General features: G+C 46.7%; 1 protein-coding gene across 36 annotated transcripts in view; it reads right to left on the reverse strand.

Annotated features, from left to right (window-relative positions):
* Ptk2 (protein tyrosine kinase 2) overlaps positions 1 to 26,571 on the reverse strand; it is a 204,420-nt gene that overhangs the window by 4,963 nt on the left and 172,886 nt on the right. For 9 of the 36 annotated variants that reach the window (XM_048802205.1, XM_048802193.1, XM_048802198.1 and 6 more), the window contains 9 exons: positions 26,088 to 26,201; positions 23,546 to 23,632; positions 21,124 to 21,261; positions 20,081 to 20,212; positions 12,935 to 12,997; positions 8,036 to 8,075; positions 7,421 to 7,548; positions 3,953 to 3,961; positions 2,528 to 2,683 (listed from right to left, as the gene is read on the reverse strand). In XM_048802205.1, coding sequence (XP_048658162.1) covers positions 2,528 to 2,683; positions 3,953 to 3,961; positions 7,421 to 7,548; positions 8,036 to 8,075; positions 12,935 to 12,997; positions 20,081 to 20,212; positions 21,124 to 21,261; positions 23,546 to 23,632; positions 26,088 to 26,201 — 867 coding nt within the window. The remainder of the gene's footprint in view (positions 1 to 2,527; positions 2,684 to 3,952; positions 3,962 to 7,420; positions 7,549 to 8,035; positions 8,076 to 12,934; positions 12,998 to 20,080; positions 20,213 to 21,123; positions 21,262 to 23,545; positions 23,633 to 26,087; positions 26,202 to 26,571) is intronic. The other 27 variants (XM_048802215.1, XM_048802219.1, XM_015486520.2 and 24 more) reach the window with 11 other exon arrangements.

Here is a 26,571-nt window from a genome sequence, read left to right on the forward strand (position 1 = left end):
TGTGCCACTGCTCCCACTTCCTAGTCCTCTACTGAGACAGGGTCTCTCTAAGTTGCCTAGGCTGGCCTTGAACTTGCGATCCTCCTGCCTCAGCCACACGAGTCACTGGGATCACAGGTTTTTGTGCCAGTGCCAGGCTAAATTTCGAATTATTGGTATTGTTGTTCTTATGAGGATCCAAGATGTATGACCAGTATGTCAATATGTAATATGAATAAGATCAGTATGAAAATACTTGGGTCAGCATGCAAAAGGAGTGGAATCATCTGACCAAAGCAGTTAGGCTTTACCTAAAAGGGAGATGCTCTGGGCGGGCATTGCTGGGCAACTGTCATCATGCGAACACCAAGGCGTCTGCCTGCACAACTAGGATGGCTGCAGTACCACTTGAGCATATAGTCCTACAGGACCACCACTCTAAGTGGCCAGGTGATGAATGGAGCATCCCACAGACTACATGACTGATAGTTAAAGCAGAAGTTGCTATTAAATCAACATGCACAATCTTGACATGTCTGAAATCCTGAGTGCTTTTGTTTACTGCTGAGTTGTTTTTCCAAACTTGGCTATGGGTTCATCATGTTCTCCCAGAAGAACTTTGGGTATGATAGTCACAGGAGCACAGTTTAAAACACGAACCAGAATGATCAAGAAACATCACAGCTTTTAAGCAGCTTTTCTACGTTGATGGTATTTCTACAAAGATTGCCAATAGGTACACTAAAAAAGTGGTATTGACCCCACAATCAACAACAAAAAACCTAATTAAAGCACAGGCAAAGGAACTAAATAGACATTTCTTCAAAGCAATCACACAACAAAACAGAGAGCCACCCACCCATGCAATTTAGAGGCGGAGCAGCTGGAGTTCGCACAGGTTGTGGGGAAGCCAGAGGTGCAGCTGCTGGGAAGTGCGGTGGCAGGATCTGGGAGGATCACAACAAGGCTGCTGTGCCTGCCAGAACTCCTCTTCTGACTGCACACTATGACTGAAGACAGAGCCTCGAAGGGCTACCTGTACGTCACGTGCACCGCAGCACTATTCATGAGAGCCACCAGGTAGAAGCAACCAAGTGTCCACAGATGGACAGATGAATGAACCAAAGCTGGTATGGACGTACAGCAGGATGCTGCTCAGCCTTAGAGATGAAGGAGACTCAGACACATGCTACCACAGGGAGGAGCCTTGAGGACATCTTTCCCAGTTACAGAAGCCCGTCCCAATAGGACAAATGCTGCAGGACTCTCACTATGTGACAGACCCTGAGCAGCCAGATTCAAAGATAGAAAGTAGAACTGAGGCTTGCAGGGGCTGAGCAGGAGGGGGAATGAGGAGTCAGAGCTTAACTGATGAAATTTCCGTTTTGCAAAGAGAAAGTGCTTGAGCTGGACTTGGTGACGGTTCTCAGCAGCCTGAAGGTGCTTAATGTCACAGATGTGGGGGGAGGGAAGATGATATATTTTAAGAAATGTTCCTACTAGTGCTGTCTAGTAACACATATACTATAGTTAAATGTAATAGCGGCATTGATTTTGACATATTCATCAATGCATGTAAAAGTTTGTTCCATTTTAATCCCCAAGGATGGTAAATTTTTTTTTTTTTTGTACTGAGTATTGAACCCAGGAACACTTAACCACTGAGCCACATCCCCAGCACTTTTCATATTTTATTTAGAGACAGGGTTTTGCTAAATTGCTTAGAACCCTGCTAAATTGCTGAGGCTGGCTTTGAACTTGCAATCCTTCTACCTCAGCTGCTGGAATTACAGGTGTGCACCACCATACTTGACTCCAAGGATGATAAACTTACCACCGTGGGGGGGAGAAAAAAAAAAAAAAGCACGTGCCAGTACCTTTTAAAAACACTAAAGCTAAGTTTGATGGCACTCTTTGAACTGTAGGACACTTCTGAGCACCTGTGTGCCATCATGAGGGTCTGGTAGGAGCAATGCTGAGCCTCCTGGGCAGTCTTGTTTGGACAGCATCTGTTATTACCTCCCAGGATCCCATTCCACTGAGCACAATTTGAAAAATAGTCCACAGTATTTTTATTTTGGTCTCTTCCTTTATTTTTTTAAATTAAAAAAAAACACACACACACATACTCACCCCTTAGTTTAAGAAAACCAACACAGATAAATTGTCCATATACTCTTTTGCCTCTTCCTCAGAGGGACAGTATCTCAACTGGATAATTACTGATCCCATGTACTTCTTGGACTCATTCAGGATGCTCCTGCATGTTCTTCAACTTTACATAAATGCCTCATGCTGACAGTACCCACCTGCAGCTGCTGTTTTAACTAGAGACTACATTTGTGAAAGATGGTATCCCTTCAGGACCCTACCATCCTAATGTTTACTGACATGAGAAAAGCAGGGGTTCACAATGATGGTGGCTGTCTCCAGAGTCCTCACCATGTGGTGCCTTCACACCTTCCTAAGCATCAGGTCTGACTCTGGGAGATGTCAGAGACATCTAGCAGCTCCACCACAGCCTCTGTGCACCGCAGGCTGCACTCACCTTCACCATAGGGACGTACTCCTCGGGTGGGGCTGGCTGGATTTTACTGGACATCTCAATGACAGCTTTCACCAGGCCCGTCACGTTCTCATACACCTTGTCATTGGACCGGTCCAGGTTGGCAGTGGGAGGGGGACTGATTTCCTGGGGTTGAAGCTGACAATAAAGAAGCAGATCATTCTTCTGCTCTCCAGCAGTGGGCGTGATACCACCACAGCTAAATTAGACTTCAAAGCAGACTGCAGAAGACAATGGATTTTCTTGTTTGTATAGGATATAGTTCAGTTTGAGACAGTAAAGTGATTCACCCAAGTGACAAATAGAGTTGGCAATATATTTTTTTCTAATTTTGAGCTCAGCTAAAGGAAATGAAATGGAATGACATATACTGTACTTAAACTCCCAGATTCTTTCAGTGTCCCCACACCCCAAGATTATTCACCACAAGAGAAACAACCCACAAACTTTACATCTGAGGATTCACCAAATTCCACAGAAAGTCACTTGCTAATGATGGAACACTCTACACCAGTACCGAGCATTTCCTTGGCTTCAAGTTCTATAGTAAGGAGGCTTGTGGCTCAGCTGAGCTGCCTAGGAGAGACCCGCTCTCACACGGGAGTTCATCCCCAGTGGTCACTACCTACCTGCAGGACACTCCTAAATCCCAGTGGTGGGGAAGCTGCTTCCCACAGCTCTCGGCTGCCTGCTGGGTGAATCTGGGCTCTGAGCCTCAGCTTCTCTAGTGGGCCAGATGAAGGGCAGATGAAGCCCTGAGGTACATATGCCCACCCAAGGACACAGGAGATATTACATGTCACCCAGATAACCTGAGTACTAGAGGTGGAATAATGTGTGGCCTCTACCAAAGTTTTGGCAGTAATTAAAAATTCAAATTGGGGGCTGGGGTATAGTTCAGTGGCAGAGCACTTGCCTAGCATTCACAAAGCCATGGGCTCAATCCCCAGCACCACCAAAACATTTAGAGTTATACTAACTACAAGAAAGACACTGTGTGTGTGTGCGCACACTCACGGACGTGCGTTTAGACTAAATTGCTGTATATGACAGTCATTCGATTGTGATCTTCTGCTGGTGTTCAGTCTAAGACTATAATTGCCCGTTTCTGAACTCTTGGGTACCTTGCCCAAGGAGACTGGAACAGAATTAGTCATTTGTTCCCAAGTCTGGGTACAGGACAGAAAAGGGCAGGAACAGCTCATCTACTGCAAGGGTGTCCACCTCTCAGTTTTCAGCCAACATCAGTGCTGTTTCTGGCATTTGTCAGTCATGAGAGACGAAGAACCAAGCAAAAGTGCCCCCCGACTCCTGCACCAGGCTTCCCACTTGCTAGTTCAGGGTCACATGCAGGGAGCTGGGTGTGAGAGAGCAAGCTGGACAGACACACAGACACAATGTGCTTACCCTCCATGGCTATTGTCCAACGGAGGTGAGGAAAAGTTAGAGGAATTTATCAGAGGAAGGGAAAAAAAGAAAAACAACATTAATCAAGCAGCAGATACCTCCCTAAACACATGAGCAGGACGCAAAGTACCAGCTGTGGCTGCAACCCGCTCTTGTTCTCTGCCATCAGGAGCCACCTTGTCTTTTGGGGGCTCCATGCACAGTGGGTGACTTAGAGCCTTGCCATGCACCACGCTTGTTCCCATGAGATAAGTGAGCAGGACAGCGTGCAAAGCCTGAGAGTGACAAGTGGCAGCCGTGCAAGGATCAGCAGAATGAGGCTTCTTCATAAGAGATGGGGACGTTTCATCACTGGGAATGCCACCTGACTTCCCAGGGATTTGGTTCCCACACCTGGCCCTTCGCATCCTTGGGAATCTGCACTGGCATCTAGCTGCACTGCCCCAAGAAAGATTCCTGGTGTGCTTAAAGACCTCAGGAGCTTATTTTAAAAATCAAAGTATAAAGAATATCCTTCTTTTGAACCAACTATTATTATTATTATTTTTTTAATATTGGGGATACTGAACCCAGGGCACTTAACCACTGAGCCACATTGCCAGCCCTTTTAATATTTTCTTTGGAGACAGGATCTTGCTAAGTTGCTGAAGCTGGCTTTGAACTTGCGATCCTCCTGCCTCAGCCTCCTGAGTTGCTGGGATTACAGGCATGTACCACCGTGCCCAGCTTGAACCAATTCTTAAGAGAAGGTTCCATGACTTTGAGTAAAACCACCCCGGCTGTCCTCTGCCTGAATAGGCAGTGAATGGGAGAAACAAGCACCTTCTCCTCTTCTTAAAAGTATCTCAAAAGAAACATGTCCCCAGCACCTGAGTGTAGAGATGCACTTCTCTCTGGTACTTCCATGTGCACTGGAAAGAAGAACTCTAGAACTCATCACTCAAAAAAAAAGGGCTGGCTGCCTTTTACTTTCTGCAGTGAGAACCTCAGTGCAGTCTTGTTTATCTTCCCAGGATGGCCTGTATAGACTCCATCACACATGGCTTCTTCGGGAGGGTGCCAAGGGCGTATTCCACCAAGAAACAGGATGGTTTGCAATTCTAGGGGTTGGGGGAGGCCTGCCATGACTGTGACCTGCTTAAGGTTTCCCTTCTTATGGTGCTTTTAACCACGCATGGTGACACTCCAGAAGTTTAGAGAAACATCTGTTCTTGGTTTCCTATTTTCTAGAGCTCAACAACTTGGAAACTCCTTGTCCGGCAATTAATGACAATCAACTGTCCCCCAGCCATGTGGCCAATCCCACCCCTCAGGGTGGTGCCTGAAGCCCAGAGCTCCAGGGAGGCTCCAGGGGGAGTGTGACAGCATAAGGCTTGGGATCTGACCCCAGCACTGAAACCAAGCCACAAGAGCAAAGCTGCTAAGGAAAACTGGGACGATTTCTGGCTAAATGTTATTTGAATGATTATTTTAGTTATACCTAGTTAAAGGCAAACATTTCTGTATCAAAACAATCATTCTTTCAGGCTACACTTACTACAGAGAGATAATAAAGGAACGGGCATGGGCTCCACACTAATCACTTCAAAATCTTTTTTTTTTTTAAATATTTATTTTTTAGTTTTAGGTAGACACAATCTTTGTTTTATTTTTATGTGGTGTTGAGGATCGAACCCAGTGCCTCATGCGTGTTAGGCAAGTACTCTACCACTAAGCCATAACCCCAGCCCGCAAAATCTTCATGTACTTTAAGCATATTTTTTCTTTTTTTAAATTTTTTTAAATATTTATTTTATAGTTGGACACAATAGCTTTATTTCACTTATTTATTTTTTACGTGGTGCTGAGGATCGATTTCAGGGTCCAGCGTGTGCGAGACAAGCACTCTACGGCTGAGCCACAACCCCAGCCCAAGCATATTGTTTCTACCAAGAGTTTACTCACGAGGTTATTCCAGGTGTGGGACACGAAGGTGTGTCAGGGTTCTGGGGTTCCTCATCAGCTTCTAACGTTGGTTTTTCACTGGAGCACAAATTGTGCAAGCCTTGTCTTGTGGCTTATGAAAATAAGCTCACTAACCTGATTTTTTACCATTCTGTTTTTCAAATTTTTACTTAAAAAACCTGTGTTAGGAAGAGTCATGTTTTTGCTGCTTCTGAGAATACCCACATGTCCCTGACAGCACTGGGAAGCTGCAGGGTCCCAGGAGCTGATGACTGGCCAATAGGTGCTCTGGATATTCATTGGTTTCAGGGCAGCGTGGGCCTAGCTGTGCTCGCTGGACACCCCTCAGGAAGCAGGCTACACCCGCCAGCACCAGCCCACTCACTCTCTGGTCACCTCCTGGATGGACAGGACAACCCTACCCCTGGTGAGGATGCGTGCTCTCTTCCGGGATTTGGGATAAGAATGCATATACCTGACAAGGGGTCAGCTAGAGCAGCTTTACAGATGGCACCTTAGAGCAGAGTGCAGAGGTGTGCAGTCCATGGATCTGCAGCAGCATGCCAGCCCAGCCACAAGAGCCAATGACCATAAGCACGCTGCTTCCCCTGTGTGAGGCCAACACGAGGATGAACGTGGACAAGGTCTGAACCTCACCTGGCTGGGGGAAGGCACTCCGACATCGCAGTGAGTGTGTGGAGCAAAGATCACCTCTGCCCAGCTCATGTGCACTGACCTGGGGTGCTGTCTACTTTGAGGTGTACCATGTGTTCATGCAACACCAGGTCGGGAAGAGCTCTGCCCCTCAAACCACCACCTGCCCCGATTCCAGAGAGTCAGATCATGGGAATGGTGTGCCTCTGGTCAATATATGGGGCGTGTTTGGAGAAGTGGCTGTTAAGTGGCCAGGCCAGAGGGGCACCCTATCCAGGTGAGGAAAGCTGCCCCAGCTCTCAGGCTTGGCAGGGGGCCTGGGAGAGCAGATGGTGAGCTCCAGCTCCAAGCCAGGAGCAGAGTTGATGAGCCCAATCAAGGGCAAGATCATGCTGTGCCTGGGCCAGTGCTGCTCTTGGCGGGAGGGTGGGGGGGGCTCTACTTGTTCTCACAGGGAACCATCCTGACTCTGGATGGACAACAGGCTTTTCTTAACACCACGATTATGAGCCTAGAGGCGAAGTGGGCCCACAGGTCCTCACTTACCCCTGGTATCATGGCTTAATTAATTTATAAAACTTGATTTTTAAAAATCAAATCAACACTTGATTTCCACAGACACGTTGTGCCTCATGGGAGGAAGATGTAGGCACAAAGTCATAAAGTCCCTAAAGTCAATCATGAGAGAAAACTGGGAGAGTCTGGGTAACACTTCCCTGGCTCTCAGGGGATTCAGAACCAGCTGAGTTCTGGCCTCTTATGGTCCCCTCTGTGCTGTCCCCACCCACTGTATGACACAGACGTCATCTTCCAAGGACAAAGGGATCCAACCAACCCTAAGAACAGAGCATGCCCACATCTGATGCCTACCTTGACACCCTCGTTGTAGCTGTCCCCAGGGCTGCTGAGGCTGGCGAGGCTGCCCAGGTGGCCGGGGGCTCCGGGGCGTGGAGGTTTCTTTGGTGGAGCCGCAGGATCTGGCAAAGCAGAAGGACTTCCTGTATGAAGGGTAATGAAGAAAGCCAATGCCCTGCACTGGCACCAGGCTCCTGTCTTAAGGGCCTGAGGTGTTACAGTATTAGATTCTGCTTTTCAGGACTCCAGCCATGGCTGAGTGTGGTCAGAACCAAACTTGCTGTGATCTGTTGGGGGAAGGCTTAAAATCTTGTGGACATCCCCCAGCTGTGACACTACAATACTTCCAACCTGCTGCCAATTACACAAGTATTTAAAAAAAAAAAAAAAATTGGTACTGGGGATTAAACCCCGGGATACTTAAATACTGAGACACATCCCCAGCACTTTTTACTTTTTAATTGAGCCAGGGTCTCATTCAGTTGCTGACGGTCTCCCTAAGTTGTTGAGGCCATCCTTGAACTTGGGATCCTCCTGCCTCAGCCTCCTGAGTGGCTGGATTACAAGTGTGTGCCACTATACCCAGCTACTTACACAAGCTTTTGACACACAACTCATTTCTTCACTGACCTGGTTTGCCCACAGGCTGATAGATGTGTTGGTTTCCAGTCTGTGGGAAAGGAAAATTGAGTCAATGTACTGGTGTATACAGGGAAAAGAACCACCCCACTCTCCTCCCTATTCATCCACCCCCTGAACTCTGCCAGATGCTGGGGCATTGGGATGAACAAGACAGATGCCTGCAGGGCTCAGTGGTGTGGGGAAATAGGCAGGTGACACCTCACACCAATAGAGTGTGTGGGGAGGGCTGTAACAAAGGCAACCTTGGGGTACTCTGGTATTCATACAGATCTAGAACTTTCCTACATGGATGTCTCTGGTTTACCATCAAAGGTCTGAAATCCCAGCCCTCCCAGCATGTGTCCACTGCTTATCCCATGCTCAGTGTCCTTCTACCCCCTCTGATTACAGTAAGGGTGCAATCAACAATGAAGAGATAGGGACCTGGTAGCACTGGGGTGTTTGGCAGTCCCCATGGGCTCATGCTGTCAATGTCCCTAAAGCGCGGTGTACATCAGAACGGGTTTAACCCTCCAGCAGTTCTAGGACAAGGCAAGGAAACAGGGACTGGGTAAGGGGAGGCCTCTAATGGAAACCAGTCCTTCTCCAGGCCTTTATGCCTGACGCTGCATTTAAAGTAATGAGTCTCTTGTTTTTTTGGTAGAGATTGAACCAGGGGTACTTAACCACTGAGCCACGTCCCCAGGCCCTGTCATATTTTTCATGTTTTATTTTGAGGCAGGGACTTGCTAAATTGCTGAAGCTGGCCTTGAAATTACAATCCTCTTGCCTCAGCCTCTTGAGCTGCTGGGATTAGAGGTGTACAGCCAACCTAAAGTAATGAGTTTTATAACTAAAATGGGGGGAAAAAAAAAGTTTTAGAACCATACCCAACCTTGTAAAAGAAAAACTTTTCTTGCTCATTTTAAAATAATGATACATACACATAATTTAATATGCTTTGTTTTCTACTGAAAAGAGCTACTTCTTTAAAATACCAGGACAATGAAACAGTACATATAATTAAAATGGCTATTTTCCCCAGAATCACAGTTGTTTTCAACCTGCCATTTATCACCCTGATTTTATCCTGTTTTAACTAACTAATTTAACTACTTACATTTTCTTCTTCTTTTTTAAAGAGACAGGGTCTTACTATGTTATGTTGAAAGATTGGCCTTGAACTAGTGGGCTCAAGTGATCCTCCTGCTTCAGCCTTCCAGGAGCTGGGACTGCAGGTGCTGTGACACTGTGCCCAGCACAAGCTCTACTGCTGAGTTGCATCCCTAGTTCCCACCCTGGTTCCCAACCTTGCAAACTCTCAGAGCCTGGAGGTGGGGAGGGGTCCTAAGCAATGTGCTTTCTACCTTACATGCCATTTTCACGCTTGCATTTCTTCAACTAGCAGGTACTGAGTCCCTGCTTTGTAGCTGATACTATACTGGGTACAAACCAGAGCTCCTGCCCTTGTGGAGCTGCCATGCTTTGGATATGAGGTGTCCCCCCAAAGCTCAGGTGTCAGACAATACAAGAAGGTTGAGGAGAAGACTGGGTTGTGAGAGTCTTAACCAAACCAGTTATTTAATCCCTTGATAGGGATTAACTGAGTGGCAAATGAAATGGCAGGGTGTTCCTGGAGGAGGTGGGCATTGGGGAGTGGCTTTGGGGTATATGTTTGTATCTGGCAAGTGGAGACCTCTCTCTCTGCCTCCTGATCATCATGTGAGCTGCTTCCTTCTGTCACATTCTTCCACCATGATGTTCAGCCTCATCTTGAGCCCTGAGAAATGGAGCCAGCCTTCTAAAGACTAAGGCCTCTGAAATCGTGAGCCCTCAAATAAACTTTTCCTTCTCTACAATTGATCTGGTTGAGTCCCTTTAGTCACAGTGGTGAAAAAGTTGAATAAAACAGAAATTGACAGAGAGGTGGAGAGAGACACTTGTGCCCACTCCAGACAGCACAGGGCCAATGGAAGGGGAGTCCTGAGCTCAGGCTTGGAGATGGCTGTGATGGCCAAGCTCATCCTAGGTAGGAGCCAAGCCACGTGCAAGGAGGGAGGACAGAGAGCGTGCCTGGGGAGCAGCGAGGTGCCAGGTAGCCAGAGGAGCCTGGGCTGGGTATGGTGGTTAATATGGCCAAAACATGATGCAGTGCCTGCTGGCTGTGCTGCACCAAGATTTGGCGGTAAAACCTACACAATTCCTAAAAGGCTTTCAACTCAGCGAGCTTTCTGGTTGATATTAGGTGACAACCAAGCTCAATTAACTAGAAAACTCGATTTTTGAAATGTGCCTGTGTGCAGCCAAGCAGGTTCCACTCTGGAGGGGCAGGCACTGGAAGGGAAGCCCATGTTCCACACATCTATTGGGCCACGTGTCATGGGCCTGCCGGGCCTCAGTATACTTCTTCTCTGAAACTAGTGATGTACCCAGTTCTGGGCTGCAGTCACAAATTGAGTACGCTACTGACTCACAGGCCATCTTAAAGGTGCAGATGTGACTCTGTTTGTCATGCACACAGAAGGGGTTAATTTCCATCAGCTAGTCATTAATGACTATTAACTACGTGCATGCACTAGTTACACTTTAATGACTATTGGCTACAGCACACTCGTTCACAAGCTGTGCTGCTTTTTACCCAAATAGCTCTCTCAGAACATTTCAAAAATGTTAAAGCTAGGGGCTGGGGTTATGCCTCAGCGGTAGGGCACCTGCCTAGCATGTGCGAGGCACTGGGTTTGATCCTCAGCACTACATAAAAATAAATAAAATAAAGGTGTTGTGTCCAACTACAACTAAAAAATAAATATTTAAAAAAAAAAGTTAAAGCTAAAGAGTTCCAAGAAATGCACCAAACTAAACATTGTCTTTAGAAAAGGACCAATGTGGTCATGGGGAAGTAAGACAAGCCTGCTCTGCCAGGTGGCCACAGGAGTTTACTGCCTGGGTCTGGCACTGCAAGGAGGCCTCTGCAGTAGCCAAGTCTACGGATCTGTGGAATACAGGTGACAACAGGGCCTGACAGTAATATGAGTATCACGTGGAGCCCATTCCACACAGCACTTTGCAGTACTAAGCACCAAGCACTCTTACTACTGTCTACGTCTGGCATGCAGAAAATCATGACATTGCAAGTGGGCCTGTCACGTTTGTCTGACAGTTCTTATGAATATGGCATTTCTGAGTTATCCTCCTATCCAGGTCTCATTAATTTGTTCTACGTATTTTCTGAGTATCTTCTATGTGCCACATTTTGGAACACAAAGAATTTTTCTTTTCTAACAAATATCCTATTAGCAATTCTCTCACTAGTGAGTCCTTGAAGAGTTTTTCACAGGTCAGGAAAGAATGCTTGCTGTACTTGAGTCTTTTCAGCCTAGGAAAGGAGCTTGGTGGGTGATGTAACATTGCTTATGAGCTGAGGAACGCCAGACTCAGGCTACCAGCCTGAGCTGATACACTGATGGGAAAAATGCCAAAGCTTTGCGGGTTGGTAATGGGTGACATGGGCATCAGAGCTTAGGGGATGCTGAAGCTACGGCATAGACCAGGGTGGTTCCGTACCATGCACTTAGGTGCTGAGAACCCAGGACTCTGATTAAGATGGTGCTGTAGCTACTCAGAGAAGCTTATCACGGAAAGGCCCAGACAATCCTCAGCACCTCTTATTTCAAAACTGGATGTAATTTATATACATAGAATGATGTTTAGGCCAGGTACTATGGCACATGCAAGTTCAAGGCCAGCCTGGGCAACTTCGCCAGACTCTGTCTCAAAAAGCCAAACAACCAAACCAAACAAAATGAAGTAAGGGCTGGGGATGTGGCTCAGTGGTAAAGTGTCCCTGGGTTCAATCCTTGGNCCAGAAGAATTCACCTGACTGGGGGATAGAAGTGTAACGCATTTATTAGACACCAGAAGGTGCGAAATCCTAATGATTTAAATTACGTTCCCTCCTGACACCAGGAAGTATTTCTAGCTGGCTTTAAATATATTTGAACTAAATCCTAAGTTAGTTCTTGCTAGGCAAGTGCTCTACCACTGAGCTATAACCCCAGCCCTTCTAAGTTAGTTCATCATTTTTTTTTTTTTTTAATATTTATTTTTTAGTTTTCGGCGGACACAACATCTTTGTTGGTATGTGGTGCTGAGGATCGAACCCGGGCCGCACGCATGCCAGGCGAGCGCGCTACCGCTTGAGCCACATCCCCAGCCCCAGTTCTTCATTTTTTAAACTATTTTTTTAGTTGTAGATGGACACAATATCTGCATTTTATTTATTTATTATTTTTATGTGGTACTGAGGATTGAACCCACTGTCTCATGCATGCAAGGCAAGCACTCTACCATTGAGCTACAGCCTCAGCCTTTTAGTTAGTTCTTTTTTTTTTTTTTAATATTTATTTTTTAGGTGTAGATGGACACAACACAATGCGATTATTTTTATGTGGTGCTGAGGATCGAACCTGGGTCCCGCCTGTGCTAGGCGAGCGCTCTACTGCTGAGCCAAAATCTCAACCCTTAAATTGGTTCTTTAAAGAGAATTTCAGGCATCTCTTCCCTAACACCCCCAAGGGGGAAAACAAATCTTGTTTGAATAAGTTTTATGTGACTATGACAACTTTTATAACCAGCAATAGTAGTATATAAAACGTTGAGCAAATGGAAATCGTATGTAACAATAGTACATGTGTACATACTTTTTAAGATTACAGGGACTGTGGCTTACTACTAAAAGGCCTGTGACAATAATGGGCAGAAAACTTAAGTATCTGCATAAGAATTCTGTACAGAGAATGTCTTAATAATCCTAGTGAAATGTTCACTTTACTTGTAGAATTGATTATTCTGTCTGACATCAGAGGTATCATTAAGGTGGATGCCCACACACTATGAGCCCCAGCTTACCGGCCCCTGAAGACTCCCGTCCTCCCTGTCAATGCTGCCTCGAGATAGCCTCACATCAGGTTTCTACAGAAATAAAAACAGAAATAAGTCTATTATAAAATTTGAAAACCCAGTGGCAGATTCTGCTCAAAATTCCTTTTTCTTTTTTTGGTACCAGGGACTGAACCCAGGGATGCTTTACCACCGAGTCATATCCCTGGCCTGTTTTGTTTTTTATTTTGAGACAAGGTCTTGCTAAGTTGCTGAGGCTCTTGTCTCAGCCTCCCAAGCCATTGAGATTACAAGTGTGTGCCACCAGGTCTGACTAAGATTCCTTCCTTCTACAATATAACTGTCCTCTGATGTAGCCAACCTCTTTACAGAGCCAATTCCCAGACAGTCTTCCTTCCCCACTGCTGGCCTTCTCCAGTTGAAGTGGTTTCCTTCCACAGGGTCTGTGCTTTCAAGTCCTGAGAGAGCCTCGATTTCTGCACCCATCAGTCAGGCTTGTTTCCACTGTGGGCTGGAAGTGAACTTCCAGGACAGGCTCCCCCTTGTCTTCTGCCCACTTCCCTCCTCTTATGCATGAGGGGGAGTGCAGGAGGCTTGTGACAGACGCTGAGGTCTGGGAACTGGTAGTGTAGGACATGGGTAAAGGAGCAGCTGGTGACTAATTACAAAGAGAGGACTCTGGGTTGATGAGCATTGTTAAGGATCCCCAGGGTTGTCCTGTGGCAGATGTGAAGCTTGTGTGTCACCCCTGAACCCAGGCACACACACTTACACTCACTTATGGAAAAACTTTTTAATAATCAGAGGCCCGAGGAAATAGGACAAAAAGCCCTAAGAGTGAGCCAAAAGGGCAGAAGGACATGTGACTCGCTGTGTGTCCATTTAGCAGAATGAGACCACACCCAGCCCCGCACCTCACAGGTGCACACGCTCACATTGCTGCCAGAGGTAACTTCCAAGCTGTAAAAATTATGATATTTTTATTGGAAAATATGCATCTAAAAATCATACGTAAATGTAGGTGGGAAATGACCTAAGTCCTCAATGAGTGTCAAGAAAGCAGAATTCTACAAAGCACGATACAACTGTGTCCATAAGGAAACCAGAAAAGATCTGAATAAATACTTCTGAACTCTGAAAAGCGAAACTTAATAAAACTCTATAGGTGAAATTACTTCTATGTTTACATGTGCTACATACAATATCACTAACTGGTACTTTTTTTAAAATATTTTTTTTCAGGTGTAGGTGGACACAATGCCTTTATTATTATTTATTTATTTTTACGCAGTGCTGAGGATTGAACCCAGTGCTTCACCCACACTAGGTGAAATCTACCACTGAGCCACAGTCCAGCCTCACTCACTGGTACTTTTAAAAGAAAGTTCTTACTGCAAATGTCACAGATCTATAAATCCAGTGCCACACAGAGGCAGAGCAGAGTGGACCACCTCCCAAGACAGAGCAACTGTGGCTGGGTGGGAAATGCACCCAGGAGAGAATTCAGAGGTAGGCAGCCCCTGGCCTGGAGGACAGACTTCCTAGCAGGAGTACCCCCCTGAAGAGATACACAGCAAGGAAATGTAACAAGAGCCACATTAATCCAATCAACCATCCCAGCTGGTGAGCCATGGGCAGTGTCCGGGCTGCAGGAACAGAGGCAGCTTTATGCAAGCCTTGGGTCCAAACCCCAGGACACAGTGAGAAAGCTTGTTGCTGGTGCTGCTTCGACTCAAGGTGGACAGTGGAGGGCAGCTGGGTACAGGCAGAGGAGAAGGGGCCTACTTCCTGGATACCTGAGCCAATCTCTAGGGAAAGGTGCTCACTCACTGGGGAGGGCTCCGTCCCCACAGCCCGATACCCTGGTATTGGCCTCTCCCAACACTTCATACTGAGAATTCAGGTCCAACAGGTGAACTTCTAGGGGACACGCTGGAATCCTAGCGGTGGGGGAGTCAGGCTTGACTGTTACTGAAGCAACAATGAGAAACACTTTCCATAGGGAAATTAAGAAACTATAAAAAAACCAAAGGGAAAGATAAAATCCATTTACTCTTCCCTGGAAGAAGTTATCACGAGTTAACGTATGCTCACAAGGTGAAGCCACATCAGTGGTTTGTAGCCTTTGTGTAGAAACCTGCATGAGGCAAACTCAAACAGAACTGAGGGGCTCGGCAGCCCTCCTCCTCAATAAATGGCCTGTAAAACAAAGTGGCAGCCTTGGGCATGGGCTCTAGGTCAGGGCGGGGTTCAAATCAGTTCAGGACAAGCAGTGTGGCCTGGGCCCATGTCCCTTCTACAAAGACAGATCTGTGACTAAGTCCCTGATGATTTCCTGGGATGGATTTCTAAGAAAGGAATTATTGCTGCTGGGCGTAGGTCTGGGAACTTGGGAGTCTCAATGTGAGCTTCCGCATAGAAGGCTTCTCTTCTGGTGCCACACCATATGGCAGCATGTCAAAACTCTGCCCACCCATAGGCAGAAAACTGTCGGTTGGTGAACTCTGCCCCTCCTGCCCTGTCTTCTGAGGACACCTGGATGCTGGTGGGGGAAAGTGTCCTGGGCCTTTCCTCCTTGAGCCGACTGTCTCTGCCCCTCTGGACATGGGCCAACCCTCTTCTATGTTGCTGTTGCTGCTGAGGCAGTACATGGCAGGGCGGGTGAGCGTCCAAAGCTTGCAAAGGCACACTTAGTTGCTGGGGGCAACACAGCTTTTAAATAGTGGAGGTGGGAGTCAATCAAGCAAACAAAACACGTATGTCTAATTTATTCTTTTACTTACAGTCATCTAGTGCTCCATGGAACCAACAGAAACCTCTGTTTAAGTTCCTTCCTCATACATGGCCCGTCTGAACGGAAGATGCCACACAGAGGGTTTGGAGTGATGTAGGCAAAACCAGTCAAAAAGCAGATCCTGGGCTGGGGTTGGGGCTCAGTGGTAGAGCGCTTCCCTAGCACATGTGAGGCACTGGGTTTGATCCTCGGCACCACATAAAAATAAATAAAGATACTGTGTTTATATACAACTAAAAAAAAATATTAAAAAACAAACAAAAAAAGACAGATGCTGGGTTTGTTCTGTGCCTGAGTGAAGTCCTCTCTCAACCCCTTACAGTAAGTTCTAAGGATGCACAAAGATACAACGCAACGATTTATATTTAAAAATCTTTTATACAAACAGATCACATAAATAAAGAATGTTTGGGATGAACTGACCATGTTCCCTAACAGATATGTGCTCTTTAGAAACATTTAATTATAGGGCTGGTGCTGTGGTTCAGCAGTAGAGCCCTTGTCTAGCACATGCGAGGCCCTGGGTTCGATCCTCAGCACCCCCATAGAAATAAATAAATAAATAAATGTCCAACTACAACTAATAAAAATATATTTTAAAAAATCTGATTAGAAAGTGCATAGCTCAACATATGTTTCTGTAGGTGCAAAGCACACCCACCTGGATCAAGATATGAAGCAGGGATCAGCAGGCTCCCACACACCCTGCCCTAGGCCTAGTACAGGGACCACACCTCTCTTCCAGCCCGAGATCACTCCCGCCTGTCTCTTTTCTGGTGGACTGAACTTGAAGCCTTGTGCTGCACAGAGTTCCATGGTATGAACATTCACCCGTCCTGCCATCAGCAGGCGAGGAGGTCGTTTCAGGTTCCTGGCCGCCACAAACAAAAGCTGCTGAAGCATTCTTTTATGTCTAGGCATGTGTGCTTAATCCTCTTGGGCACATGTCAGAAGGGCGAATGCTGGGTCACAGGCAGCAGCCATGTTCCCACCAGGGGTAAGCCGAGCTCCAGCTGTTCTGGGTCTGGACAGCTACAAACTCCATGCTCATGTTGCTGTTACTCTAGAAAATGACAAACTTTAGACTTTTGGCTCAAAGTCCTTTCTCCTCTGATTACACTCTGCAGCCGAAGACCGGGAAGTTTGCAGCAGGGCGGTGGCCAGTGCAGAGGCTGTCCTCAGACAGTGACCGTCCACTGCTACTCTTTAGCTCCCATCTTGGCACTCCTCCTTCTTAGGGACTGACTGCTCTGCTGTGTGTGGGGAAAACAGCTCTCCACTACTGATTTCCTTTCTCAGAACACAAAGCAGGCTTTATATGGACAGAACTCTCATTTTAAAGTTAAGATCCTTTTTTAGTATAGTGCCACATTAGAAAATTACCCTGCACACAGTAATAAAAAGAAGCCAATTTACTGTTTTCAAGCAGGGCTTGGTAGGAAAGAAAGGCCTCTCTACAGACTGAGGCCCACCTGCTGCCAGCACCTGGCAAAATGGCCAGTTTGCAGAACTCAAATTTTGACAGTAGATTCTCAGACATGGCACCATTCTTTCTGAGTTAGGGACAGGAGGGAGGGTGGTTCAGGACATACCATCTTGAGGCCACAGGATGTCAGGCAGGAGTCGTGGGGCTGCTGCTACAGAATTAACTAGTGCTGGCCTCACAAGGAAGAACAGGAGGCTGGCTCACAGGGCTGGCAATAGTAGGCCCTCACCCTGGCAGCCACTGGATCTTAACCCAGAAGGATGGGGTGGTTACATGTTAGAAATACTACTGCATGGGGCTGGGGCTGGGGCTGGGGCTCAGGGGTGGAGCACTGGCCTAGCACATGCGAGGCACTGAGTTCGATCCTCAGCACCACATAAAAATAAACAAACAAAATAAAAGGTATTGTGTCCATTAACAATTAAAAAAAAATATATATATATATATGTATATTAAAAAAAATACTACTGCCCTGCTGTAGGAAATAGCCTGGAGGGGACAATGTTTCAGAGAAGACTTCAACTCAGTTCATTTATTCTTATTTCTTTGCAGTGCCAGGGATCAAACCCAAGGCCTCATGTGTGCTATGGGAACACTCCACCACATGGCCGCCCCAGCCCTTTTCCAGCTGTAGAATGCCCTGGGTCTCAGCTGTCCTGACTTTCCTCACCCCAGACCTGCTCTCCACTCAGAGTCTCCAACGGCTGGCTCCCCAGCTGGCCGCCCATCGAGCCTGCTGGCCCCTCAGTGGGACACTCCCCTCCAGATTCTTTTCAGACCACCCACCCAGCGCTGCCCACCAGATCACAAGGTCTATGAGTAAGGGGACAGCTGCTCACAGGAATCTGCAAGGAGCCCACTGAGCAGGGCTGGTCCAGGGTGAAGTGGGGTGACGGACTCAGACAGCTGGAAGGTAGACAGCAGAGGAGAAGCTCAGGAGGGACTCAGGAATCGGAGCCAAGCATGTGACACGAACATGAGAGGGGAGACAGAGAGTACAACTCTTCAGTTTCTAAGAGCCAGGGGAGTAGAGTTGTTGGAAATGCTCCAGGTTCACTTGCAGACCTGGAGTCTGATGCCCACATCTGAGATGGGATAGGGAGCACTCACCTCATTCCATGAAACAAGTAAGGTTTGGATCTTGAAAACAGCAATGACCATGGATAAATCATTCTCACTTATCAATACCACCACGGAATTCCAAATTAAGCAAAGCAAATCCTGGAAGAATCACCTCCTAGACCCAGACAGGTATCCGTCTTCCTAAACACAGGATGAGCGCTACCCAAGGGAAAGGTGTGCATGATTGGACAGGGGAAATCTTCCAGAAAGATGTAGTAGGTTTAAGACATAGAGACGAGACTGTACTTCATTTGGAGAACTATCACAGAAAACATACAACTTCAGAAAGAAAAGCAAAATGCAGGAAAACCCCCCAAATTCAAAGGCAGGCAACATGTGCTTCAGGAGACAAAAACCAAGATACAAAGGAGGGGCTGGGGTTGTGGCTCAGTGGTAAAGCACTTCCCTAGCATGCGTGAGGCACTGGGTTTGATCCCCAGCACCACATAAACAACACTAAATAAAGGTATTGTACCCATCTACAACTAAAAAAAAAAATGTTAAAAGGAAGATTTTATATATATATATATATATATATATATAACCTTAAGTTTTCTCAGAACANTATATATATATATATATATATATATATATATATGAATGAGGTAATGAGTACTGAACTGGGCATCCAAGGAAATCAATAAAGGCCTTCTTGAGATACATTACTAGAAAATGACAGGATATTCCTATAAATCAATGGCCTTTGCACAGAGAATACATAGCTAAAAAAGGTCAATGACAATGAGAAGCCATTATGGTTGAAGCACCTAAAAGCAAGCTGTAAAGCCACCTGGGAGAAGGTAGAAAAGTGGAGCCAGGGCAGACTCAGATGCCTGCTGCTGAAGGAGGGTGAGGGGCACACTGAAGAACACAGTTAGCCACACAGGCCATCATGTGACCTGCGTTAGAGTGCTTGGGGATGTATCACCAGTGTTATGGGGGTTGTGCACACACAGAGAAAGCTGCCCGGATGGCTGGTCACATTCTAGGTAGAGCAAGGGTCACACAGGTCTAGGCCTCTGTCAGAAGGCCTCACATTAGCTGCATGTGGCAGTGCACACCTGAGATCCCAGCGACTTGGTTGAGGTAGGAGGACGGCAAGTTTGAGGCTAGTCTCAGTAACTCAGCAAGACCCTGTCTCAAAATAAAACTTAGAAAGTTCCAAAAGGATCTTGGTGTCGGGCTGGGGCTGGACTCAGTGGTACAGCGCTTGCCTGGCATGTGTGAGGCAATGGGTTCAATTCTCAGCACCGCATATACATAAATAAAAATAAAGATCCATTGACAACTAAAATAAATAAATAAATGAGTGAGTGAGTGAGTGAGTGAGTGAATCTTGGTGTCTAGGAACACAGAGGTTTCTCTGCTCCAGCACTTTCTTTTGGTCCCCAAGGGACTTCTAAAGGTCACCTGAAGGAAGACATTTCTCATTGCCAAGTGCAGCTGCATCTGGGGCAGGGCTGTGAGGCCGTGCTGCAGAGGAGCGCAGGCGCCCTGCAGTACTGCAAGCCGACTCCAGGTGGGATTCTCTGATGTGAACAGTGAGGTCATGAACAGCCACAGAGCACAATGAAACCTAAAGACAGACCTCGATGAGCAACTGAGAAAGCAAATGACTCACTGCTGCACATTTCAGGGACCAGATATGAAACGAAGTCTGTTTTGGATAATGTAAAAATTTTGCAATTACATGCAATATAGTAGACCCTAATGGGATTTCAAAGTGGAAGAAGCTGCTCTGAAACATGATTACCAGAAATCTCTCCTCTTTCTCCAGCCAGCGCTGATCTTCTTCCATTTCCTGCTGCTGTCGGATCAGTCGCTCTTCCATCAGGTGGGCGGGCAACACCTGCCCCATTCCTCTCAGGTCCAACGATGCTGAGTCCTGGCAGGAAAGATGGAAACGACACGCCCACTCTCACGAGGCTGCTCGCATGCCCCTGCTTTCAACCAAAGCAAAGCAGCAAGGGTGGTGGAAACAGGGCCTCTCATGCTCCAGCCTCGTCCCTGTAGGCTGAAGTTTACTGTGTGTCAAAGATTCCCTTGGAGGGACCGGGGTTGTGGATCAGTGGTAGAACGCTTGCCTAGCATGTGTGAGGCACTGGGTTTGATCCCTGGCACCACATAAAAATAAACAAATAAAATAAAGTTATTGTGTCTATTTACAAATTAAAAAAAATTAGGAAAAAAAAAAAAAAGATTCTCTTGGAATTCCCAGCTCTGGAGCCACTCCTCTTTGAAGAAGTCTACCTCTGTATCTCTGTCACTTTTGCAACAAAACCTACTTCTTGCTTGCTTGTGGGGTTCTCTTCTAAAGAAATAAACTGAGAATGTGTACGAAGAAGGCACCATAACCTATAGTCAAAAAGCAGAAACAATCAGGACGTGGACAGCAGCACTGAACATGACACACACAAGTTATGGAGCATCACAGAGCCGCTCACCACGAGCACTCCCAGGAAAGGGACACGGACTACAGACAGCTGTGGATCTTCTCTGACTCAAATGAATGATTTTCAATCATAGGACAGTGGGTCTTATCAGGGAAACTGAATAAAAATGAACATAGCCCAAAGAACTTGTCCTGTCAGCTTGCCTTTCCTCTGGCCTCAGGCACGTGCTATAAATACCTGAGCACTCCCCTCACGTATTTCTTTTAATTAAAAAAACCCTCACAAAACCAGAAAACATTTGAGCAGCTGGGGAGTCTTGATCTTAGAATTCAGTCTTCAAAATCAAGCAGTCAGACTTAGAAATATGAGGTGTCTCACTTCCTAAGTCAAGAACACAACTTACCTCCATGTTGGGCTGCCACAGGGGTATCTCCTGGGGCCTGTGATTCCACGATTCTGATTGGTCCAAGAGAGATGCTGGGCCGGGGTAGATGCTGCCAGCCATGGCTGTGAGTCCGTGTGGACCAGGGTAGCCAGAGACCTGTGAGTGGGACAAGAGGAAGGAACGTTTCCATAACCCAGCTTCTGTGTGGTTCTGCTTTGCAGGGGAAGTGACCTGGAGCACTTCATACTAGGCAGACGGTGTCCCCTCCCAGAATGTCCAAGTCCCAATCCCTTGAACATGACAACAGCTCTCTAACGGGGCAATGTGCAGATGCAACCCAGGCCAGGACCCTAGTGTGGTAACTGCCCTGGACTACCTGAGTGGCTCAATGTGACCCCAAAGGTCCCTGGGAGTGCAGAGGGAGCAGAAGCTGAAGAACAGTCAGAGCCAAGTTCTGGTTTTGTATTTGGGTCACAGGGACCAAGAGCCAAAGAACACAGGCAGCTCTTACAGAACCTGGCAGAGCAAGGAAAGGGACTCTCAACAAGAGCCCCGAGAAAGGCAGTTTGGCTGCATTAGACAACTAAAGAAAATGCACTAGGAAACGAGAAGTCATTCACTTTGGAATTTTACGACTACAGAAATGCTCAGATCAGACTCTCTCTGCATATAAAAGCCAGAAGAAGCCATAAAAACAGCTGTGCCACACTTGGCTCCAGAATCCCCCGTCCTGCCCAGTGCCAGAGCCACAAGGAACTTGTCCTCCAGTGAAGGAGGGGCTGATGGTGGAGGGGTTGTGCCTTCTCACAGTGGGACAGGAGAACTCCAGGCGTGAGGAGAGCTGAGGGGTCTTCCCCACAGGCCCTCTCTGGATGGAGGCTCAGTGAGCAGACATGGGATCTACGTACATAGAGCGTCTGCTGGTATGGGATGGCCAGGGTGGCCAGTTAAATTTCTAATGAGATAAAGCAGAGCCAAATCCATATGTTCAAACACCCACACGGACCTCATGCTCATTTACTAGGTCTCCAGACGTGAATCATACCAAATACCACATGGACAACATTAACCAGTATGTCTTTATGTAAGATACACAGAGAGCTCTCATTTTTTCTGAATAAAAATGTCTAGAAGTTTTGAATTATTTAAAGCTGTTTTCTACCCCCACCCCATTATTTGGAGAATACTTTATTAGTTTCTATAATCAAACCCATGAAGACCTTACATATTTAATACAGTGCGTTACCCCTGTACAAATGGAAAAAAGTTAAGTTTAACGTTTCTAGACTAATATGTTTGTTAATTTCTCTACAAAGCCAACTCAACATGGTAAACTGGGGTACTTTTCCCAAAGCTGACAGCCCAGCTAAAGTTTCCAAAAATCCAACGTGTGTGTGTATATTCAATTTCTTTAGTGTTATATAGTTTTAATTGTTAAGGCTTGATTCCCAAATATTTTATTTTCTTTGAGGCTATTGTGAATGGGATAGTTTTCCTAATTTCTCTTTCAGTAGATTCATCACGATGACTAGGAGTGCAACTGACTTATAGGTGTTAATTTTAAGCTGTTTTCTAAATAATACTGGCCATGTGGAAGAACCAGTGGACACCTGAGGCTAAAAGGGAATACAGAGAGACACCAGCAAAGGCACTATAGCTGGCCTCACTGATGGGACAGGAAAACGGCTTGGTGGGGCTCACCGACCATCTGTTCAGTGATGACAGTCTTATTTTGCTGTTTATATGCTGCCTAGGCACTTAGCAAGTCACAGAAGTCAGAAGAGTGCTGCTCCCAGGGCAGGTGTGACATTCTGTGAAGGGCACGAGGGGCCTCTGGGGCCTGTCCTGGGAGGTGGGCATGGGACAGAAGAGTGTTGGCATTGGTCAGAAACCAGACTTGTGCACTTCACAGCAGGTAACGCAAGCCAACAAAAGCTAATCCCTTCCCTCGAGAACAAAGACAGATGCTACTGACTGCTTTAGGTCCTCTACTAAGGTGCTCCTTTCTCACCTGTGCATGGTACTGGCTGGCACGTCCAGCGTCCCTTCCACACTGTCCACTGTCTAGACAGTACCTTGTCTGGTTTGTTACAGTCATTTTAAATTTTATATTTGTCTTCTGGAAAGACTGATGTTCAGTATTACCTCTGCATAATGCGTATCTACTGGTTCCAACTTGTGCCTTGCAAGAGCAAGTAGGAGAGAATGGCGTAACAACTGCTGGGGCACCAGCCTGTCTCATTAAGACTGTGAGGACATGTATGCCTTGCATGGTGTCCACAGACAACAGTCACGTAGGCAATGACCAGGTGACAACTTTCCTAGGTCACTCACCAAAATGAGTAACAAATACAAAATGGAAATATACATACCATGTATCTTCCCACCACCAAAGTATGGAAAAGCCAAGTAACACACTTCACGTCTGCCATGACGGTACCTGATAATGATTGCTCTGCACCATGTGCTGCGGGCTGGGGTAAAATCCTTCACTGGAGCGCGGACTAGGGTAACCAGGTCTGCTGGGCTGTGAAGAAATCAACAGTGTATCATATGAATGAACATTTACAGGTCTAAGTTTCACAGAAATAATAGGAAAATATATCTCTAACAAACAGCTTGGTTAAAAGCAATGATAAAGGGCTGGGGTTGTGGCTCGGTGGAAAGAGTGCTCACCTAGCATGTGTGAGGCACTGGGTTTGATCCTCAGCACCACATAAAAATAAATAAATAAAATAAAGTCATTATGTCCATCTATAACTAAAGAAAAATATATTTTTAAAAAGCAACAATAAAAATGCTAAGATATTTCAAAGATGAAAGAAGACCCCTGCATGTGAAAAAGGCTGATTGTTCCTTTATCACACACAAAAATTAACTGAAGGTGGACCACAACCTAAATGAAGGAGTGAAAGCTCTAAGATTCTTAGGAAAAGGACACAGGGGCAAATCTTTGTGACCCTGGGTTAGGCAACAGTGTCTAAGCTACAACACCAAAAACACCTACCAAAGGAGGAGAGAAGGTGAGAAGGACATCATCAAAAACACAAAGCGTGTGTTGCAAATACCACCACCCAGAGCGAGCACACAATCCAAAGGACGCAAGAAAATGCTTGCCAATACTTTATCTGTCTTCCAGTTGCAGCTGGACACAATACCTTTATTTTATTTATTTATTTTTATGTGGTGCAGAGGATCAAACTCAGTACCTTGCACGTGCTAGGCAAGTGCTCTACTGCTGAGCCCCAGCCCCAGACACAGCCCTTGCCAGTACTTTATCTAAGAAACACGTTCGAACACACAGAGACTCTGAGCAGGTTGGCGGTGAGATGGCAAAAGGTGCTCCTTAAGAGTGGGGGGGGCACAAGCACCCCCGAGAACAGGAAAGGCGCTCAGCTCCCGAGGCTCCAGCACACCACCACCTCGAAGCCGTAGTGAGCTTCGGCTTGTCATCGCTGCAATGGTGTGACGAACACACACAGGAAATGTAAACAAATCCAGGATGTAGAAAAATGGAGACCTTTTAGCACTGCTGCTAGGAATACAGACCAGGGCAGCTTCTGTGGAGGGCAGTCAAGGGACGGCTCCAGCAGCCCCAGAGGTGGGGATGCACAGCAGAGAAGTGCAGCCCACATCTGGGCCAACATGGCTCTCAAAGGCACCATCTGCAGCAGCCAGAGAGGGAGCATGACTACCCGCAGGAGAGGAGTACACACGCAGCACACCTACAGGGGAGCACCATGTGGCCCTGCGTGCTGACACAGACTACGACACAGAGGAACCTTGGCACGCGCTGAGAGAAGAAACGCTTACAAGGAACCACAGTGATTCCACCCACAGGGTGTCCAGAGTAGGAGTCGCGCAACAGCAGGCACAGGAATAGGGAGGGTGTGCCTCGAGGAGCCAGACACTTGGGGGGTCACTGTGGAAGTGGGTGCACAACTCTGAACACATAGAAAAGCTGTGTGCATGGTCTTGGGGGTAGGTTGGTCATGAATTCTGTCCCCATGAAGCTATTAAACTGCCACCAGTGAAGGACACTGGCCATACTGGGCATGCCCTCTGTCGCCTGCCTGCTCTGGTGCTCTCTGCTGTGCCCTTCTGGGCCAGTGATCCACCTGCCAAGCCTCATCTTCCTCACTATCAGGCAGGTGGAGCCCGAAGAGCTCTCCAGCCCCTTCCAGCACTGAGCATCTCAATTCCAGCTTCTGAGATAAGTGAATTCAAGTTCACAGCAAAGGGAGAGTTGAGTTTGAAACAAGAGGGGAAAACAAGGGAAGTCCACAAGGTCTTACATGACACAGGGATTCAACCAGGTGGGAATACACTGGTCTCAGAGGAGTTAAGACCAGAGTATAAAAGACTTGGACTGGCGCCCAGCAAGCGGGACACTGAAGACTCTGTGGCACCATGTCCTCTGGCACTGGTGCGGGGTGGACTCAGGCTTTGCTCTTGCACTGTGCCCAAGGCCTGGAACATCCACATCTCTACCTGTGGGACACTTCCCATCCCATGAGTCTTTAACAAAGGTCTCCTGGTCCTGCCGGCCTTGGGGAAACACAGGTCCTCTGCTCCCCTTGACTCAGGGGCAGGGCCAGCATTTCTATACTCGCTTCGGCCTACCAAGGAGCCACTGACTTCCTGAGGACAGGAAGGTTCCCTTACCCCTCAGCCCCTCAGAGATTCAGCCCACTCCAAACTTAATTGAATGTGGGCATGAACTCCTCAAAGACCCCTGCAACAGGAAAGGGTCTGAGGGGTGTTCTAGGCTCTTCTCTACTCCTGCCAAAGCGGCAGCTTACACAGTGTGTTCCTTGGGGCTAAGGGGCTGTATGTAGATTTACATCTTTAAAGATTTAATTTGAAAAAGTGGTTGTAGTGATTTAAAAGAGGTTTCAAAAGGAAGAGTGTGACTTCCTCTGTACACTGGGACTGCTGTGGCAAGAGCTGTTTAGAGGAACGTGCCAATAAGTAAGCAGTACCATAACGGCTGCGCGGGAAAGACGTCCTGGATCCTGTGTGGAAGGACGCAGAGCCAAGAGCTGGGGCAACAGACGGAGCTTCCCAGTCACAGGGCAACATCCACGGCTTAAATTCTGAAAATGGCACATAAGTAAAAGGTGCGGAAACACAAACAGCCGCCATTTACTCGGTATATACTTCGCATAACCTCTGAAGGGCTTTTACGTACAAGTAAAATCTGTCGATGACCCACACATTTTACGTAGGCTCAGAGAAGGCAGGTGATTTGAATAAAGTCACACAGCTAGTAATGGCAGAATTCTAAAATGTGCTGCGCCATCATGCTTCTATATGAGAAGTGCACTTGACTCAAACAAAAAGGAACATAGCAAAGAAATAAAAATGGCAAAAGCTCTAAAAAAAAAAAAAATCTTGCAGTGACTCAAAAAAATAGAGGTGAGTGATAAAACCTATAAGGCTCCATTTCAAAATAACAAGTAAGAA

This window comes from Marmota marmota, unplaced genomic scaffold (assembly GCF_001458135.2).
Source record: "Marmota marmota marmota unplaced genomic scaffold, marMar, whole genome shotgun sequence".
Taxonomy (NCBI): Eukaryota; Metazoa; Chordata; class Mammalia; order Rodentia; family Sciuridae; genus Marmota; species Marmota marmota.